General features: G+C 39.7%; 1 protein-coding gene and 1 pseudogene across 1 annotated transcript; one reads left to right on the forward strand and one right to left on the reverse strand.

The window, feature by feature from the left end:
- The first annotated feature begins 7,634 nt into the window (after positions 1 to 7,634).
- Positions 7,635 to 10,441, forward strand: LOC120207112 (annotated as a pseudogene).
- Positions 10,442 to 12,337: 1,896 nt separating this feature from the next.
- LOC120207111 (CEN-like protein 1) lies at positions 12,338 to 13,380 on the reverse strand. The gene is made up of 4 exons (XM_039206636.1): positions 13,138 to 13,380; positions 12,973 to 13,034; positions 12,839 to 12,879; positions 12,338 to 12,662 (listed from the first exon to the last, which is right to left on the reverse strand). The coding sequence occupies exons 1-4, from the start codon at positions 13,336 to 13,338 to the stop codon at positions 12,442 to 12,444; spliced, it is 525 nt and encodes a 174-aa protein (XP_039062567.1). The 5' UTR covers positions 13,339 to 13,380; the 3' UTR covers positions 12,338 to 12,441.
- Between the last annotated feature and the right edge of the window lie 1,507 nt (positions 13,381 to 14,887).

Below are 14,887 nucleotides of genomic sequence, written 5' to 3' on the forward strand. Positions count from 1 at the left end.
TGCCAACTCATGGTATCTCAGCGCCATCAACGTGCAATCTGACAGCTCAGCATCATCTGTCTCGGATCCCCCTGCATCAGTCACCTTGGGTTGGAAAGAACTCGTCCTCGAGTTCAGAGTAGTGTCATCAGGATCCACAAAACAATGACTCAGGTGCTTCAAATTAAAGACATCAGAAGTCTTCAAGTGACTGGGAAGTCGCAACCTGTAAGCATTATCATTGATCTTCTGCACGACCTCACAAGGTCCAATCTTCCGATCCTTAAGCTTATTATACTCACCAACAGGAAAACGATCACGAGTTAATACAGCCCAAACAAAATCACCAACATCAAAAAGTACCTGACGACGATGATTGTCGACCCGAGTCTTGTACTTGGTATTGCTCTCATGAATGGTCTGTTTCACCTGCTCATGGATACCCCGAAGATACTTTGCCATCTCATCTGCTTTAGGACTGAAACGTCCTATACGTGGAATAGGGGCTAAGTCCAACACCCCGGATGGGTTTTGACCATAGACAATCTCAAATGGGCTTAAACCTGTGGTTTTGTTTTTTGATCTGTTGTAGGCAAATTCTGCCTGAGGCAATGCCAAATCCCACTGCTTCGGCTTCGTTCCTGCCAAACACCTTAAAAGGTTTCCCAAACTTCGGTTCACCACCTCAGTCTGGCCATCCGTCTGGGGTGGTAGGCGCTACTGAAATTCAACTGCGTTCCCAGTTTCCCCCACAGGCTCTTCCAGAAATGACTGATGAACTTAGTATCACGATCTGAAGTGATGGATCGAGGAACACCATGTAAACGTACAATCTCCTTGAAATAGAGATGGGCAATCCGGTCAGCATCCATAGTCTTTCTGCAAGCTACAAAATGAGCCATCTTGGAAAACCTGTCAACCACAACAAAGATAGAATCAGAGGCCCTTTGGGTGCGGGGTAAGCCTAGTACAAAATCCATGCTGACATCGAACCAAGGAGCTTCAGGAACAGGTAAGGGAGTGTACAATCCCGCATTGGTGAGAACTCCCTTAGACCGCTGGCACACATAACAACGGTCCACATAATGGGCCACATCACTAGTCAACTTGGGCCAATAAAATTCAGAAGAGATAAGGGCCAATGTCTTATCTCGGCCAAAGTGTCCCTTATTATGGAGTTCACTTATAATTTGCTGCCTCAATGAACAATCTGGAATGCACAATTGTAATCCACGAAACAGATACCCATTATGCAAAACAAAATCATGACGGTGACCCTCAGTTACCTCCTGAAATATCCTTCCAAAGGAAGGATCAGCTGCATACATATCTGTGAACGTCTCAAATCCTGCAACTTTAGTACTCATGGTGGTGAGAAGTAAGGTACGACGGCTCAGGGCATCTGCGACGCGGTTCAAACTCCCTGCTTGGTGCCTCAGCGTAAAAGTGAATTCTTGCAAGTATGCTACCCACTTGGCATGACGTCTACTCAGCTTGTGTTGGCCATTGATGTACTTCAAGGCCTCATGATCAGTAAACAGAATAAACTCCTTCTGTACTAGGTAGTGACGCCAATGCTTCAGGGACTGAACTATGGCATAGAACTCCAGATCATAAGTGGAATAATTTTTCTTTGATCCCGATAGCTTCTCACTGAAAAAAGCAACCGGACGACCTGCCTGACTCAGAACACCACCAATGCCAACGCCAGATGCATCACAATTTACCTCGAACACTTTGTCAAAATCTGGAAGTGCCAAAACTGGAGCCTCGGTCATCTTCTGCTTGACCAGTTGAAAACTGGCCTCTGCCTCCTCAGACCACTGGAAATCACGCCCCTTGAGGCACTCTGTGATAGGGGCGATCAGAGTACTGAAATTTCTAATGAATCGACGGTAAAAAGACGCCAAGCCATGGAAACTTCGGATGTCATGTAAGGTTCTTGGTCTGGGCCACTCCAAGACTGCATCTATCTTTGACTGATCTGCATGAACACCATCAGTAGACACAACAAAACCAAGAAAAGTCACAGAAGTAGTGAAGAAAGAACACTTCTTTTGATTGACAAACAAGCACTCCGTTTTCAGAATCTCAAAAACAGCACGGAGGTGATCGAAGTGTGAAGTCCATGTCGGACTATAAACGAGGATATCATCGAAGTAAACTACAACAAATTTCCCCATAAAAGGCCGCAAGACCTGATGCATAAATCTCATGAATGTACTGGGCGCATTGGATAACCCAAAAGGCATGACCATCCACTCATACAACCCTTGTGGCGTTTTAAATGCCGTCTTCCACTCATCTCCAGGCCTTATTCTGATTTGGTGGTAACCGCTCTTAAAGTCAATTTTTGAGAAGATCTTAGAACCAGATAGCTGATCCAACATATCATCTAGACGGGGAATTGGAAACCGGTACTTCACTGTAATTCTGTTGATCGCTCGGCTGTCAACACACATACGCCAAGAACCATCTTTCTTTGGCACTAACAGAGCAGGGACTGCACATGGGCTCATACTCTCTCGGATATAGCCCCTCTCCAACAACTCTTCCACCTGTCGCTGCAACTCTTCGGCCTCCTTGGGACTGAGGCGATATGCTGGTCGATTTGGCAAACTTGACCCAGGAACAAGGTCAATTTGATGCTGAATATCCCTCATAGGTGGTAGTCCAGGAGGAAGATCCTCTGGCATCAAGTTAGAGAATTCTGCTAGCAGCCGCTACACCTCTACTGGTAAATCTGTATCCACGTCTACTGCATTGTTCTCGCAAGGTAGCAAGGCATAGACCACGCCGCCATGCTCAATCTCATCTAAAAACTTGGACATAGAAAGCAGATTAGTATTATGGGTTACTGGGGTAGGAGTAAGTCCTTCCCGCCGGGGTGCCAACACAATCTTTTTTCCCTTGATGCTAAGGGAATATGTATTCTTCCGTCCATCATGAATGACACTGCGATCATACTGCCAAGGTCGACCCAACAATATATGACACGCATCCATAGACACAACATCACACCAGGCATTATCAAAATATTTTCTACCAATTGAAAAAGACACGAGGCATCGCCTATCAACTGTTACCTCACTGTCTTTATTTAGCCATGAAAACTTGTATGGCTTAGGATGACGGTCCGTCTTCAACTGCAATTTCTGGACAACCTCCTCGGACACTACATTCTCACAACTGCCGCTGTCAATGATCATTTTGCAGACTTTATCTGCAACTGTGCAAGTCGTGTGGAAAATATTGGTTCTCAACCAATCGTCCCCTGAATCGCCCTTGGGGGTAAGTAGACTCTTGCGAACGACCAGAGTCTCATGACCATCTCCATACAGCACATCATCAGTCTCATCATCGTCATACACGGGTTCGCCAATCTCCTCAGTCTCGTCTTCCACGTTTTCCTCAATCAACAAATTTTTGCCCTTTTGACTAGCAGGCTTCCTGCAATCAGTCGCCCTATACCCTTGTTCACCACAACGAAAACATCTAATAGTAGGGTTAGAATTACCCTACGGTGGCTGCTGAGTAGGACGGGACTCTTGAGGGCGAACTGGTCGACTGTTGTGATCGCTCCTGATCACTGGTCTCCTGTTTTGCTATTTTTCAACAGCAAGTGCACGCTGGTTTGCTTCCGAAACACTCCACAATGAATGAAGGCTGAGGACATCTTGCAAGGGCTGGCGTAAACCCCCCAAATATCGCGCCACCATCTGCTCCTCCGTCTCAGATAAATCGTTCCGGGCGACCAATTGGTAAAACTCCTCCGTGTAATCATCGACTGATCGCGCGCCCTGCCTCAACGCATGAAGTCGTTGAAATAAGGTTTGCGTGTAGCCGAAGGGAAGGAAGTGGCCCTTCATCTTCTTTTTCATCTTCTCCCAATCAGTGATCTTGGCTTTGCCCTGTCTTTCTCGTGAACGTCGTAACTGTTCCCACCACGCAGATGCTCTGCCCTTGAGTTTGATGGCGATCAGTTTCACTTTCACACGATCGGGGACTTCCTTAAATTCAAAAATACGCTCCACTTCATTAATCCAATCCACGAATCCCTCGGCCTGTAACGTACCAGAAAACTCAGGGAGATCGACCCGAAAACCGAGGTCTCCATGACGCTCCTCCCGACCACGGTGCTCCCGAAATCCTACGCCCCGGAATCCTGCGCGATTGTGATATGGTTTTTCGAAAGTGGAATTGGTATCGTGATCAGAGGCCTCACGATCCTCGAAATCCTGCGCCGCCAGGCGCTGGGTTAATTCTGCGACTTGCCTCTGCAAATCCGCAATCATCACATCCTGAACGCTGCGATCACGGCGTTGGGCTTCCTCATTTGGAACCTGCTCACGACGACCACGACCTCCAGCCATTGAAACTGGTGAAATTTCCTAAGAAGATGTTGAAGCTCTGATACCAACTGACGCCAGACAGAATAGTGATTATCCTGTAGGCTAGTTCCGACAGACGATTCACAAGAGAAAATTCACCCAAAAACCAGAGAAAAAAAGTCTCTAGGGTTTAATAAAATATTATAAAAACAAACAATGCAAAAAGCAGTCCACAAGCCGGACTGTTATAGCAAAAAAATCGTCTTTATTCGAATTTTGCCAAAAATAGCAAAATCCCGAAAATCACTCTAAATTGAAATTCGAAATAAAATAAGCAATCTCCCAAAAATCCGGCCTAAATCGGATTTAAATTGCCTTCCTAATTAACAATCGAAATATTACCATAAATAGTAAAAAATAACTAAATCTAGTGATTCGGAGGGGAAAACGGCAGAATTTGAGGTTGAAAAAAAGGCCACATGGAGCATAGCTCCATGTGGAGAGCGTGCGCGTCGAAAAGAGCTTTCCAGATTGGGGTCTTATGCACGATTCTGACACCTGTAGCCAAAGTTATGGCCAAAAGACTGAAACATACTCAAAACGACCCCAATGAGGAACATGTCACAATCAATTCCCGCCTTTGCGCTGATCTGCCAACTCATGGTATCTCAGCGCCATCAACGTGCAATCTGACAGCTCAGCATCATCTGTCTCGGATCCCCCTGCATCATATATGTTATGATAGTCATAGATGCATTTTGTTTATGGTATACGTTGTATTTACCGTATCGACACTATGTGTGCAACCTAAGTAATTCATAATGAGTTTGTGAATTACTGTATTGGCACTCTGTGTGCAACACACGCAATTCATAAAGAATTTGTGAATTACTGTATCAGCACTATGCGTGCAACCTACGTAATTCACAATGAGTTTGTGAATTACCGTATCGGCACTATGTGTGCAAAACTAAGAAATTTATAACGAGTTTTAATATTTCATTCGTATTTTGATAGTTATGATATAATTATGTTTTAAAATTTACCTCATTATTATTATGCCTCACTAAGTGATTACTTAGCGTGTGTTGATTTCATGCGTAGGTATTAGTAGGAGCGGAGTAAGGAGTACAACTGACATCGTCAATCAAAGATTGTCTCATCAGTAACTGTATGACAAACATGTCTACTTTTAATATTATTAGATGGCATGTAATAGACTTATGATAATGCTCTGAAAAGTATTTGACTTACGACGATGTAAAATTTAAAAGGTTCAAACCTTAAGATTTGTTTACATACTAAAAGTTAATGATTATTATTATTAAATTAAAATGTTTTATGAATATAAATAAAATTTTTACTGGTTTTTCAAAAGTGGAATGTTTTAAAAGTTATGTAGCATCTGTAACTTGTGTATGAAAACGTATACGGGAAATGAGTGTTACATTATGAGTGTTAATTGACACATAAAAACTTTGAATTTTTTAATATAAAATTTATATATAAAATATAAAAGATTAATTTGATATCATTTTAAAGAATATTGATATATATATTTTTAATTCTAACGCTTAATTTAAATTTTCAACCCATTATTATTTATAAAAGTATATTATATAAAAATTTAATCATATAATTGTTCTGATGTGAATTATTATTTAATTAATAAAACGTTAATTTTAATTGTTTCAATCAGTATAACAATTTAGCAGATTAGATTCAATAAAAAATAATGATATTTCTTATGTATGATCCAACAAAACTTGAATAAATAAATTAAGAGTTTAATTTTGTTAGATATACGTCAAAATTGACTCTTAATGTTTGATAATATAGACGTTTTGTTGTTTTTCTTTTTTCAAGTATTCTGACTTTCAATATTTTATTTTATAACATAATAAATTGATTAATAGTCAATGATTTTTTACTAACGTGACAAGTCATATATATTTAGAAAGATAATGTGACATACTCAGTTATTACTTATGTTATCATTTATATACACGTAATATTGTCACATCATCCCTTAATATTTTATTGTACATTAGGAATATTTTTTTAGTATTATGTCATTTAATTATTGAGTTAAAATGTTATTAAATAATTAATGGTTATTTTAGTGTTAAGAGGGAAATCTAGTATCACGATCAAATTAGATTTCTTTTTTTATTATTAATTTAAGATATGTATAAGATAATATTCTTTTAATTATTTGACATTTAATATTTATAATCCTAACAATTATAATGTTAGAATCTGAAACTTCGAAAAACAATTATAATTCTTTTATCATCAGGTGCTTTAGTTCGTACGATCGAATTGAACTTTAGGAATGGAGACCGTATCCCCATTTATAAATACAAAAGTACGATTTTGACACCAAACTGTGTCTCTAAGACCCGGAGTATCGTCTTTGTTATACGTGTCCACTTCCAGATAGGAAGTTGTAGGCGTATGGAGTATCCACAATACAAGATTGAGACCGTCAAAAAAACAACAAGCGGCGCGTGGAAGGACGCAAAGGCGGACATCCCAAAACCCGCTTTAATATTTATATTCATGGGGAAAACCAAGAAGAAAAAGAAGAAAGAGAAAGCTGCAGTGTTCATAAGGGTTTATAAGATACTTTTCATCTTCTCTTTAGATATTAAACAAAGCATTATCCAGTTTGACTATTGATTTCTCTCTCAGCTTCAGTACTTCACCGCTTCCAACGATCAAACCACCATTTTAATTAGTAATTACTCGCGAATTTTCTTTGGCTTCCTTCAATTTAAAACAAAAAAAAAAAACAAAGAACTTTTATGTGTGGTTTATGTCCTTCTACTTCTTGTACAGATACCAACAATTAAAGAGAGAAGGATCTGATGATAGCCTGTATCTATCCCACTGTACATGAACATTGACTTTTTCTTACTGTCAATTTCTTTTTTTAAAAAGGTATTACCTTTTATTTTCTTCCTTTTCAATCCCCGTGATGGTTTTGGATTTTTTCTTTGTTCTTCACTTAGTTTTTGTTTAAGTGCATTTACTTCTTACAGCCTGTTTCTTTTCTTTACTTGCACTGGAACAAAGAGAGAGTGATGAACTGGGTTTTTTTCATGCTTTTAGGTTTTTCTTCTTTATATTTGTCAGTGTTTCCATGACGTTTCAGGGATTTCTCAGGCTGAGACGCTAGACATTGCTGCGACATAAAAAAGGTGTGAACTCTTTGATTATATATTATTATAAGATAAAAAGGTCTCTTTCTTCTGTTCCTCCACTTTTTTTCCTTTTCTTAAACTGACTTTTTTTTATTGAGAGAGGTGCAATTTGTCATGCATGGGCGTTGACAAAGAGACTGCCATTCTCTATTTGATTGTTTTGGTGCAGAAAAGAATGGATGTACATGGTGAGATGGGACTGAATGGGGAAAGCTTTGATCCGGGTTTAGTTGGGAAGATGGATATGAAAGTAGGTCCCGGCAGTGATAATTTTGAAGTTGTTTCCGGTGATGATCAGGATGCTGCCGCCGCCGACGGACCGCCAAAGAAGAAGAAGTATCACAGGCACACTCCACGTCAAATACAGGAGCTTGAATCGTATGCTTGCTCATATTTCATTTCACTCAAGATTTTCTTTTTATGGGTTTGCTCATTGAAGTTTGTTTCTTCTGTTCTCTAGTTTCTTCAAGGAGTGTCCTCACCCCGATGAAAAACAAAGAATGGAGCTTAGCAGGAGACTAAGCCTTGAGGGCAACCAAATAAAATTTTGGTTTCAAAACAGGAGAACTCAGATGAAGGTAAGTGGACGATCTTATTTTCTTTTACTGTACAATATTGATGGTTGAATTCTAAGACTTGTGCTTGAAATTCCAAACCCAATTGGAACGCCATGAAAATGGAATTCTTATGCAAGAAAACGATAAACTCCGTGCCGAGAATGACTTGTTGAAGCATTCCATGACTACTCCAGTATGCAACGGTTGTGGTGGTCCTGCAGTGCCTGGTGAAATATCTTACGAACAGCACCAGCTTAGGATTGAGAATGCTCGCTTAAAGGATGAGCTTAGCCGGATATGTGCTCTATCAAACAAGTTCATAGGCAGGCCTATTCCTTCTCAGGGCTTAAACTCAAATTTAGAGCTTGTAGTTGGAAGGAATGGTTTTAGTGGCCTGAACAATGCAGGCACTACATCGCCGATGGGGTTCGATTATGGTGATGGTTCCATGATGCCGTTAGTGAAACCCATGGTCGATGAATTGCAATATGACAAGTCAGCTTTTGTTGATGTTGCTTTGTTAGTTATGGATGAATTAATTAAGATGGCACAGATGGATAATCCTCTTTGGATAAAAGGCTTGGATGGTGTGATGGAATCTTTGAACTTTCAGGAGTACAGGAGGACTATCTCCTCTAGCATTGGTATGAAACCAAGCGGCTATGTAATCGATGCTACACGGGCAACTGGACTGGTTTACCTTTCGTTGTTTGGCTCTTGTAGACGCATTGATGGATGCGGTAAGCATTCCATTGACTTGTTGCAGTGTCCGATTTTATTGATTAAATCTTCAGATCAAGTATTTGAATTGTTGTTTAACAAGTTCTTTTTATGCTACTTTATATGAATAGAATCGTTGATCGGAAATGTTTCCGTGCATGATCTCCAGAGCAGCAACCATTGATGTGCTCTCCCGTGGTACTGGTGGAACCAGAGACAACGAGTTACTAGTGTTTTTCTCAACCATCTTTGTTTCTTTTGCTGCTTAGCCTGGACTTGATGAAAATCTCAATTTGGTTCCTGTCCGTCGAGTGAGATTCATCCGGTTTTGCAAGCAGCATTCCGAGGGTGTATGGGCTGTGGTCGATGTTTCAATCGATGTTAGCCAAGGGGCTGCAGATACACAGATGTTTCCAAACTGCAGGAGGCTTCCCTCTGGCTGTCTTAACCAAGATGTGGAAAATAAGTGCTCAAAGGTGATTGCTCTGATCTTTTCTCTTCTTTCATGCATTGGTGTTTTGAAGTTTCATTGATATCCTTACAAATATTTAAATGCAGGTTACATGCGTAGAACACTCGGAGTACGACGACTGTGCTGTTCACCATCTCTTACGACCATTACTCAGTTCTGGTTTCGGGTTTGGTGCACACAGGTGGCTTGCCACTCTGCAAAGGAAGTGTGACTACATGGCAATACTGATGTCCCAAGACGCCCCAGGTGAAAATAATACAGGTTCTTTTAGCTTGTACATCACCCTTTCATTCTTAAAAGAAAATTTGGACTTTCCTTGCTTAATACCACTATCTGTGCCATAGAAATAACACCAGATGGGAAGAAAAGCATGTTAAAGCTTGCACGGCGCATGACGTATAACTTCTGCGCCGGAGTTTGTGCTTCAAAAATTCATAAATGGGAGAAGCTTAGTGTTGGTAATGTTGGTGAAGATGTAAGGGAGATGACACGGAAGAATATAAATGATCCTGGTGAGCTTCATGGTGTTGTGTTGAGTGCTGCTACTTCTGTTTGGATGCCGATGACGCGAAAACGTCTGTTTGATTTCTTGCGGGATGAACGGATGCGGAGCGAATGGGACATTTTGTCCCATGGTGGACCTGTACAAGAGATGATCCATATTGCCAAGGGCATGGAACATGGTAATTGCGTCTCTCTTCTTCGTGGCAGTGTAAGTTTTCACTCTCGAGATTTCTTCGAATTCGACTGCAGAAATCTGCAATTTTTCTCATTCGTTTTCTCTGTTTGGGATGTGGTGTTCCCTTGCAGGCCATTAATGCAAACGAGAACATGGTGATTTTACAAGAAACATGGAGTAATGCCTGTGAAGCATTCATAGTTTATGCACCCGTCGACATATCATCAATGAGTGCGGTGATGAATGGTGGCGATTCAGCATACGTGGCACTCTTACCATCCGGATTTGCAATCCTTCCGTACACTTCACCGAGTAATCATGGCGGGCCTTTGGTGAAAAACGAGTTCAATGGGAATATAGGTGGTGGATGCCTACTTACAATAGGATTCCAGATTCTGGTGAACAACGTTCCCACTGCAAAACTAACGGTGGAAACTGTTAGTAATCTTATTTCCTGCACAATTCAGAAAATCAAAGCTTCTGTCGCCGGAACATAGCCGGACAGCCAAGTAAGGCAGTGTGCATAGTTAAAACAGCAACAGACATGAAAGTTTACGAGATAGAGAATGGGAGTGTTTTTGTTCTCCCATTGGAGATTGTGGTTCGGGCATTGACTTGGTCGACCCGTAAGATTGTCTCCGTGGTAAAAAGACATGTTACAAACACATTTACAAGACAGGTGTTTTGGTTTGTGTTGATCGAAATCCAGGCTCAGCTGTTTTTACATATTAATGAAAATGATTATTGATAGTTAAACCTATCTATAACTATAACTAAATGCAATCCCCAATAAATGGGTTTTGATTGATTTATGATTTGAAGAGGTAAATTTGTGATAACAAAGCTACTTCCTATATTCTCCAAAAAAATGAGAGGAACATTATCTGGATGGGCTAACAAAACGTTATCCCTTGCTGGTCGCACCTGTCACAGAGACTTCCGGCATGGTGATTTTCTTCTGGATTGATGTGATGACGTCTACGATGCTTCTCTTCTTTCCAGCATTGTGGGTCTCGACCCCATCAGATCCTGCTGTCTCGATGTGTTGCGGTGCACCTCGTTTTAACGTAAAACTAATTCTTATACCACTTGTCACAGGGCTAGATTGTTGGCTATTTGATATGTGCGATCTCGGTTGCGTGGGTGTCTTGTCGAAACCAGTCTTACGGGCTTTATCGAACTATACAATGCAATTAGCTTGGGTTCCTAAGAGTGTGTGAGGAAATGGAGAAATTAATCCGCAATTTTGTATGAGGATCATCTGTGACAAAATAAAGAATTCACCTCGTTAAAAGAGAAACGTTGCAACGCCCGATTGAAGAGAGGGGACTCGGCCTAAAAAACTTAGGCATAACATAGTATGCAGATGAGCAGAAGCTGGGTGGACGAAGACAAATTCAGATGGGACTGGATTTTGGATTCTCCAAGAGTTTGGGGAGTTGTTCGATCCTTTTAGCCGAATTATAGGCGACAACTCTTCAAATAATTTATCATGCCTGAAGATTGAATATCTGTAAACTTGAAGTGGAGGTGGACAATACTGAGGTAGAGGAAATTTCCAATTCACTACAAGGACATGTCCTTGTGGATATGATAGCAATGCTCTTGCAAGAAGATTGAGGGGTACAAATTCGACTGATCAAAAGAGAACAAAATAATATCACAGGTACCTTTGCCAAAATAAGTTGGTGGAAAACCTTTAGACAAGATATCATGCAAGAAGAGACGTCATTTTATAAATTATACTACGTTTGCTCCTTATTTAGAGAAAACAAATAATAATTATCTTCATTAATGGAGTATTCCTTTTGTCTTCGGAATCAATTTTTTTTTTCTTTCAAAAAAGGAGATGAGATGTCACCGCTTGCATGAATCCATTTGGAATGAAGTCAATCCACTGAATTCAAAATTCCATCATCTCATTTACCATATTAAACCAATCATTATTTCAATAACTAAAATCACGAAAATTTTAGTAGACTTATGTCCATAATATTTAATGTTTTGAAATTTCGAATAAGTCAACCATTGTACAAAGGAAACGAAAAGTCAGTTTTGTTAGGTTTGCGTCCTAGTAAGATATGTCCAGATAATAATTGTGAAGAGTAAAAAGTCCAAAAGCCTATCCCCCAATAGAACAAGCTTGAAATTTCTGTTATTTTCGTGATACATCATAGTGATAGAGTCGTTTCCATAGCTTGCCAATGCCCGCCAAAGGAATGGGGAAAATGGGCAAAATTGATCAACTAGTGAAGTTGGGAAAAAATTTGAAATAATGTTTGTCAAAGTTTATTTTCTCAAATAGAGATCTTTCTATGGTGCATTGTAAAGAAGACGGTCAAATGACTTATCATCTTGATCTCCATTACTTTTTTAATGATTACATATAAAGTTAAAACACAAACAGTACAAGATTACCCCGCGTACTAAACCCTAAACATCTTGATCTCCATTACTTATTTAATGATTAGTATTATGATTATGGAGAATATCGGATTCATCTTCTTGATCTTGCAGCAGTTTCTCTCTGGGCATTGAAGTACACAGCAGCCACCGGAAGTCCCAGGCCATTGTCGGCGGAGAACCTCCTGGTGTTGAAGTAATCCCTTGAAGATGGTGGCCTCACCGTTTGTCTCCCACTCTGTTTGAACAACATGAACACGTACCTATGGATCCCTACTGTTGGCTTTGGAGTCTCGTAGGCAACAACTTCCCTCCCTGTTCATAATCCATTCATTACATTGTTAATATTACGAGTGTTCAAATCCCACGTTTTTTATTGAAGTAAACTGGGTTGAGAGAATCGCTTTCATATTAGACTTTTACAGTACTCGATTCATATTAATTGGTTAATAGATCGAATACGGGTGGTTATATAATCATGGGAAACTCACCGAATGAAGCATCAGTTGTACCCGGAATGTCCGTAACCATCCTGCCATGTTACATTTCAGAAACTATAGGATACATGTTGAACAAAAATGTAGGGTTTAACTCGAATATACCACCAAATTTTACATATACGAACCAGTGCAAATGCTCTCTCAAGTAGGGATCACTAGGGCTTGGAGCATCAGGATCTACCATGATCTTTCAAAGGGTCAAAGGGTAACACAAAAGGGAAATCAATAAGAATTTACTGCAGTTTGCAAGATGACAGACACTGATATCGTATTGAATGCAAAAGACTTACTAAAGTGTAACAAGGTCTCATGTCGTCGCCGCTGATCTCGACCCGAGGTCTAGCGGCGATGACGGCGGGCATGAGCTCGTGACCATTGGCGACTTGTTTGTTGGAGTTGTAAGTTACTGTCATTTTGACGGTGGGGGAGAAAATGTCCACCACCTCTCCTATGACTCTTCCGATGATAAGTGGTTCGGGGACTCTTGACATGCTGTGATTTAACAAGTGATGAAAGCCGCAACAGTGAATGAATAAGATGATAGAATGTTAAGCTTTTGAAATTTTGATGCAATGAGTTTGGGAAAATTCGAGCCATTTTATAGATAAGAGGAGATGGAGCTTGGGTTTGAAGCTCAAGGATTCCAAAATTCTTCACATTTCCTTAACAAGAAAAGGTATCTATCTCTGGAATTCATACTTTTGACAACCTCTCATTTTAGAATGAATATATATATATATATATATATATATGAAACTAATTGATTTTTTTAATAATAGAAATGATTACAATGTAGTATTTGTTTAAATTTTTTTTAGCTAATTGACAACGTATTCGCTTCCTGCGTAGCTGCTTGAACTCAGAACCACTAAAGAGTACACTTCTACCCTTCCATACTTCATGTTTTTCGGAAGACTGTCCGACGGAGGACTTCTCGGTAGAGGACTGCCCGGGGAAGGACTGTCGACAGAGAACCACCCATCAAACGGCTGCACGATAGAAAACTACACAATAAAGGATTGCACGACAGAGGATATTGTCAAGACCAGAGGACTTAATTTAGGAGAACATGATGTAGAGTTAGGTGTATTGCTTGATGATTCTTGATGCGGTCTCATTGACCTTGTTTAATACCCGACCATTGTGATGTAGGATAAGTGACTGGATATCAGTGATTCATGCTACTTGATGCTATGTGGACCGAGATAGTACTGTGTGAAGAGTCGTGTGAGGGATGCCTGATGTTATATGGACTGAGTATTGTATTGATTATTGGTTTGATGCTTAGTAGACCACCACCGTATGACCCAACTACTTCTATGTTGTGCACGTGTGATGTTCGTATTAGTAGTGATGCATGATATGTTATTATCATGAGATGTATGATAAGATGATTCATGCTTGTTATTGCTCATTAATCTATGCCTATACTTGTATTGCGTGCTTATATTATGAATCACATGAATTGTCGTAGTGTAATTGTGTGCGATTAAGCTTGTCAAACTCAACATTCAAATATTTCTGATAACATCGGAAGAATTTCATCGGAGAGATTCCTGTACCGAGTTGCTTCTAGAGTATAGTACCTTAGTTCTTAGTTTAAACTATGGTGCTCCGTATTTTATATAATTTAACTAATATTTATTTTAGTTTTACGATGAGAATAACAAGTTTTAAAGGTTTTGAGTAACGAGGTTTTAAAAAAATTGGTTAATTATCTCGATGATTATGTGTTACACTAACATTCTTTAAATTTAACCGAATCACGTTTAAGATGTCACACCGACACATCGAATTAACTCATATAAGTACAATCACATATAATGACTTAAAAGCAATTGTCCCAAATTATTTCTAAAAAAATGTCATTCTTTTGAATATCTTAATTTTGCAACGCAACAATAGATGCCCTCACTAAAGCTTGAAACGTAAACACATATATCTGTATGGAATCTAACACGTATTTGGTTGGGAATGCAACTTTCTTTTTGTTTCCAAATTTAATATAATATCTTTGGACAAATGGGAATTCAGCTTTTG

This window comes from Hibiscus syriacus, unplaced genomic scaffold (assembly GCF_006381635.1).
Source record: "Hibiscus syriacus cultivar Baekdansim isolate YM2019G1 unplaced genomic scaffold, ASM638163v2 tig00014355_pilon, whole genome shotgun sequence".
Taxonomy (NCBI): Eukaryota; Viridiplantae; Streptophyta; class Magnoliopsida; order Malvales; family Malvaceae; genus Hibiscus; species Hibiscus syriacus.

Bases quoted from the DNA above. Each gene is read 5' to 3' on its own strand.
- LOC120207111 (XM_039206636.1), bottom strand. From the start codon at position 13,338: ATGTCAAGAGTCCCCGAACCACTTATCATCGGAAGAGTCATAGGAGAG. The intron at 12,880-12,972 runs GTTCGTATATGT...GTAACATGGCAG, and splicing joins TTGAGAGAGCATTTGCACTG to GATGGTTACGGACATTCCGG. The intron at 12,663-12,838 runs GTGAGTTTCCCA...GATTATGAACAG, and splicing joins TACAACTGATGCTTCATTCG to GGAGGGAAGTTGTTGCCTAC.